Source organism: Chiloscyllium plagiosum, chromosome 7 (assembly GCF_004010195.1).
Source record: "Chiloscyllium plagiosum isolate BGI_BamShark_2017 chromosome 7, ASM401019v2, whole genome shotgun sequence".
NCBI lineage: Eukaryota > Metazoa > Chordata > Chondrichthyes > Orectolobiformes > Hemiscylliidae > Chiloscyllium > Chiloscyllium plagiosum.
In genome coordinates this window covers 14,940,596-14,946,595 of record NC_057716.1, presented here as the reverse complement: position 1 = coordinate 14,946,595, position 6,000 = coordinate 14,940,596, and the positions used below count along the sequence as shown (strand labels likewise).

The 6,000-nt window shown below is 41.9% G+C and overlaps 1 protein-coding gene across 6 annotated transcripts in view; it reads left to right on the top strand.

Annotated features, from left to right (window-relative positions):
- Window positions 1-6,000, top strand: part of vps8 (VPS8 subunit of CORVET complex) — a 555,322-nt gene that overhangs the window by 28,363 nt on the left and 520,959 nt on the right. For all 6 annotated transcript variants that reach the window (XM_043693080.1, XM_043693078.1, XM_043693079.1 and 3 more), the window contains 2 exons: window positions 881-967; window positions 4,387-4,454. In XM_043693080.1, coding sequence (XP_043549015.1) covers window positions 881-967; window positions 4,387-4,454 — 155 coding nt within the window. The remainder of the gene's footprint in view (window positions 1-880; window positions 968-4,386; window positions 4,455-6,000) is intronic.

Genomic DNA, 6,000 nt, shown 5'->3' with positions numbered 1-6,000 from the left:
GTGCGGGTGGCCCAGAGGTGCTCTCTGAATCGCTCCGCCACAGATTCACCTGCACCTCCCCCCACATCATCTACTGCATCCGCTGCAGCCGGTGTGGCCTCCTCTATATTGGGGAGGCAGGCCGCCTACTTGCGGGGCGATTCAGAGAGCACCTCTGGGCCACCTGGACGAACCAACCCAACCACCCTGTGGCACAGCATTTCAACTCCCCCTCCCACTCCCCCGAGGATATGCAGGTCATTGGACTCATCCACCGCCAAACCACAACAACGCGACGGTCGGAGGAGGAGCGTCTTATCTTCCGACTGGGAACCCTCCAACCACAGGGGATGAACTTGGACTTCACCAGTTTCTTCATCCCCCCTCCCCCCACCTTGTCTCAGCCGAGTCCCTCCCGCCCGGCACCGCCTTCCTGCCCTGCCGTCTTCTTCTTGACCTGTCCGCCTCCATCCTACTCCGACCTATCACCCTCACCTTGACCTCTTTCCACCTATCAAATTTCCAACGCCCCTCCTCCAAGTCCCTCCTCCCTACCTTTTATCTTCTCCTGCTGAACACTCTCTGCTCATTCCTGAAGAAGGGCCTGTGCCCGAAACGTCGAATCTCCTGTTCCCTGGATGCTGCCTGACCTGCTGTGCTGTTCCAGCAATAAAGTTTCAACTATAAAATGCAAAGGTTAGGAAAAGTGTTTATTGTTCATAGTGTTTGAGTGAATGTAGAATGGGGAGAATTTGCAGAAGTGTAACTGTAAAAATTGTGATTAGAGCGATTGCATCTTTTGACTGTGCTTTTAGCTGAAATAAGTCTGTTATATATATGGAATTAATGGTGCTAGAGCATCCTAGAGTTATGTCTGTGTGTCTTGTGTTATCTCATATAGATTACTATGTGGGATCTGGCAAATGGGAAGTTGCTGAGAACAATTACTGATGCTCATCCACCAGGAACTGCTATCCTGCACTTAAAGGTGATCCAGCACACTCTAATCCTTATCTGTAACCATAACCTGTTATTTCAGAAGATGCAATGGTAAATTTCTGAATGAAACTGAGTATTGAATTTACTAACCACAATCTAACATGGTCATATTTTGGATGAGGGCAGCATCCAAGGATTCCTGAAGAAGGGCTCATGCCTGAAACGTCGATTCTCCTGCTCCTTGGATGCTGCCTGACCTGCTGCGCTTTTCCAGCAACACATTTTCAGCATATTTTGGATGAATTTGATGTGACTGGTAGCTCATGAAAGCTGTTGAGAAGAAAGATTTCCTCCAGATGAATGTTGGAAAGACTAAAACTCATGTTCACTATTTACACTCCAAATTCTGTTCCCTAGCAACTGGCTCTATTCCTCTCCCTGCAAATAAATTAAAACAAAACTTGGCTACATGCAGCCATGCTGTCAAAACTGACCTTGAAGCCTTCTTCATAATTGCAGAGGCCTTCAGGCCAGCAACATCTTTACTTTGCAGTTGTCATCCTTGTTTTCAAATCCCTCCATGACCTTGTCCTGTCCTAACTCTGGGATCTTCTTTAGCCCTTCAGCCTTCATTGACATCACCATTCCTGTAATGTTGGCCTCTTGTGCATTCCCAATTTTATTGACTCCATCATTGGCTACAGCTTCTACTTTCTGGGCTGTAAACATCAGTACTCCCGACCTACACATCTTAACTTCTACCTCAGTTTCCTCCTTTAAGGCATACCTCTATCTTTCTCTAACCTGATGAACTGTATCCTGATTTCACTATGGAAAAGTGTGATTCTAATTTTTAGATTATGCCTCCCAGTCCTACAATCTCCAACTAACCACGTCCAAACATAAATGGGGTTAGGTAGATGGAGCTGAGTGGTATTTCTTTTTCTGAACAATGGTGGTTGGTGCTGCTTTTCATTTCAGACATTTCCCATTTGGACAGTGCCTGTTTTGATTCCAATTTTTTATTACCAACAATATCTCCTCAAGCAGTATGCAGCAGGAAATCTGTCCTTAGCACACACAGAACTTTATACTGCTTTTCAAATTTTTGAAAACCGATTAAATGCCAAATTTAATTCTGTATCAGTAATGTACATAGCCAACTGCTCAGAACCTGCTGTGAAAATAACAGCATATTCTCAGTGCACAACATTATTAGTGCTTAAACCCCTGATGCTTCCCTCTAACAACTTGTAGTGAAGAAGAGATACCCTATGGATTTGTGTTACCATAAATTAGTGAACTACATGTACTTATCTACCAAGATCTTGCAAAAATGCGATCATTTTCAACATCCCCATGAGTGTCAATAAGTTGTCAGATTTGCACTGTAAATTACAAATTAAACTACATTGCAGAAAATTAAGTTGCTGTTTCATGCTCGAAAAGCCATTTGTATTGGGGTGCTTAATAGTCTTACAACACACTACTTAACTTTGGAGCCTCAGCAAAAACTAAGATCTTGGGGTTTTGCTTCTTTAAGCAGTAACTATTCTTGAAGCTTTTTAAAATTATATATCACTTCCTTGTTTCTTTCTTCTTTTCATTTATTTCTAGGGACAGGAATAGATTATTTATCACTACAAGACTGATCCATCATGCCATTAGATTATAGCTGGTCTATGATTTAACACCACAAATCTGCCTTTTTGCCATATTCCTGAAGTGCTTGGTGAATAAAAATCAATCAATCAATCAATTGCAGATGAGCTAATGAGATAGGAACTGAAGAATTTAAAACTAGCAGTGGGCAGGGATAAAGGTTCAAAGAAGAAAGGTGGGAGGAAGGTAAGGGAGTGTTGCTGAACAAAGAGACCTTGGAGTGCAGGTTCATAGCTCCCTTGAAAGTGGAGTCGCAGGTAGATAGGATAGTGAAGAAGGTATTTGGTATGCTTTCATTTATTGGTCAGAGTATTGGGTACAGGAGTTGGGAGGTCATGTTGCGGCTGTACAGAACATTGGTTAGGCCACTGTTGGAATATTTAGTGCAATTCTGATTTTCCTAACGGAAAGATGTTGTGAAACTTGAAAGGGTTCAGAAAAGATTTCCAAGGATGTTGCCAGGGTTGGAGGATTTGAGCTACAGGGAGAGGCTGAATAGGCTGGGACAGTTTTCCCTGGAGCTTCGGAGGCTGAGGGGTGACCTTACAGAGTTTTATAAAATCATGATGGACATGGATAGGGTAAATAGACAAGGTCTTTTCCCTGGGGTGGGGGAGTACAGAACTAGAGGGCGTAGGTTTAGGGTGAGAGGAAAGATATAAAAGAGACCTAAAGGACAATTTTTTCACACAGAGGGTAGTGCATGCTAGTAAAATTACAACATTTGAAAAGCATCTCGATCGATATATGAATAGGAAGACTTTGGAGGGATATGGGCCAAGTGCTGGCAGGTGGGACTTGATTAGGTTGGGATATCTGGTTGGCATATACAAGTTGGACTGAAGGATCTGTTTCTGTGCTGTATATCTCTATGACTCTAACTGCCACATCTAGAGGAGAGCTCCAACTTGCCATAAAATCATGTATAGAATTGTTTTCTAATTTCACCCCTGACAACTTTGGCTTTAAGTTTTAGACATTACCGATTGGTAGAGGAGAAATAGTTGTTTGCAGTCCACTCTATCTGCTCTTAATAATACCTTGAAAACGTTGTTGAAATCATACCTTGGCCTTTCAAGTTCTGGCAGAATATAACATATAACCTTGTAATTTTGCCTCATAATTGCCAGTTGGAACTGTCTTCAGCAAACCTCTACCTTTCTTTGCCTGAAAAAATGTTTCCTGATTTCACTCTTGAAAGCTGTGACTCTTGATATTTCGATTATTCCTCCCGGTCTTGACTCTCCAACTCGCCAGGTCTAAGCATAAATGGGGTGAGGTGGGTGGGTTGTCTGAAATTTCATTTTTTGAACAATGGTATGTCGGTGCTGTTTCTCATTCCAGAAATTTCATAGTTGGACAGTGCCTGCTGTGAAATCAGTGCTTTACTTTGGTTCCAACTTTATTATTACATATCTCCTCAAGTAGGAATAATTTTAATTATTCCAATGTTGCTATCTGTAGAAGGCCAACATATCCTCATTGTTCATATGATGTTGGAATAGAAAAACTCCTGATGATCAATTTATCCTCCAGAAATCTAGAGGGATTAAGTAATTTTGGCACAGATACCTTATGTTTGCTCATGAAGGGCTTTTGCCCGAAATGTCAATTTTCCTGCTTCTCAGAGACTGCCTAACCTGCTGTGCTTTTTTCCAGCACCACACTCTTGAATCTAATCTCCAGCATCTGCAGTACTCACTTTCACCGATCTTATGTTTGCAACCTGTTTTGTAACTGAATTATTGGAACAGAAGAATTCTGTTAATTTTACTTGCATTAAAATGTGAATTATTTCTTTTGTAGTTTACTGATGATCCAACGACAGCTATTTGCAATGATAGTGGAGGCTCCGTGTTTGAGCTGGCCTTCAAGTAAGACACCTTTCACTACAAATATTGTACAGAGGGAAAAGGAGCTGTGTTAGAGAGGGCCTTCATCTCTGTCACCTGCATTATTCTATACTTAATTAGCATTTAGAGTCATAGAGATGTACAGCATAGAAACAGACCCTTTGGTCCAACTCGTCCATGCCGACCAGATATCCCAACCCAATCTAGTCCCACCTGCCAGCACCCGGCCCATATCCCTCCAAACCCTTCCTATTTATATACCCATCCAGATGCCTTTTAAATGTTGCAATTGTACCAGCCTCCAACCACTTCCTCTGGCAGTTCATTCCATACATGTACCACCCCCTGCATGATAAAGCTGCCCTTTAGGTCTCTTTTATGTCTTTCCCCTCTCTCCCTAAACCTATGTCCTGTAGTTCTGGACTCCCTACACCAGGGAAAAGACTTTGTCCATTTATCCTATCCATGCCCCTCATGATTTTATAAACCTCTATAAGGTCACCCCCTCAGCCTCTGACACTCCAGGGAAAACAGTCCCTTGCCTATTCAACCTCTTCCCATAGCTCAAAACGTCCAACCCTGTCAAGAGACATATCTCAATAAAATATATTATCAAGAAAGAACCTACTCTATTCACTACTGTAGACTTATTGTAAGGCCAGGCTTAAAATATCCACTTATCTGTTTCTGTGCTGTGACTTCTCCCAGACAGGTTCCTCCAAGATCAGTTGTGAATTTCACTGTTTGTTTGTTAATTTTCCTAAATGCACTCCGATGTCCAGCGATACATGAATTCAACAGCAGAGGCAGTAACTGTGCAGGTTCACTGCTCTGTCAGTTAGCAATGTGGGTTTCTGCCTCTTTCTCTGTCTCCTGCACTGACCTCACCATGTGCTTCTTTTGTCTGTTTGTCTCCTTTTTAAAAGTGCTGTAGTTTTGACTTTGTTTTGGAACTTTGGAGAAAAAAAATGTAACAGCATATGAAACAGTAATTGCTGCTCCAGCAATTCGAGGAAATCACCTCCCAACACCTAAAATACCACAAAAAATGGAGCAGCTGTTACAGCCAGAAAATTTTCCCATCCTACCTCTTGGATTGCCCAGAATCTCATGATTTTCAGATTAACTGTATTGTAGGAAATGCAAGAATACACAAGATTAAACATGCCAGTGATGTAGATGTTTGAAAAATCTTAAGTATTCACGTGATGATAGAAAATTCATCCACACTTTTTGGAATATTCTTGTGAGACCAAGGTTTTGGATTAATTAGTATCTTTAATGAATATGTTCACACTTGCTTTTAGTTGTTCGTTGTTTGGTCATAATTGTGCTTTCTTGCAGGGCAAGTTTCTGTCGATATGATTTTGAACTAGCAGCCAGGTGGCACCAAATGATACCAGCCTGTTCATCAATGCAGCCTTCCATAGACCATTGATGGTGGCAATTATTCTTCCTGTGGCTAATTGGGGAGGGAGGGGTTCACTGAAAAATGAGTTACATGGCTGTAGGCATATATGGGATCACTTAGCTGATTCTCTTCTGCATTAGTTAACTTATTGGTGCA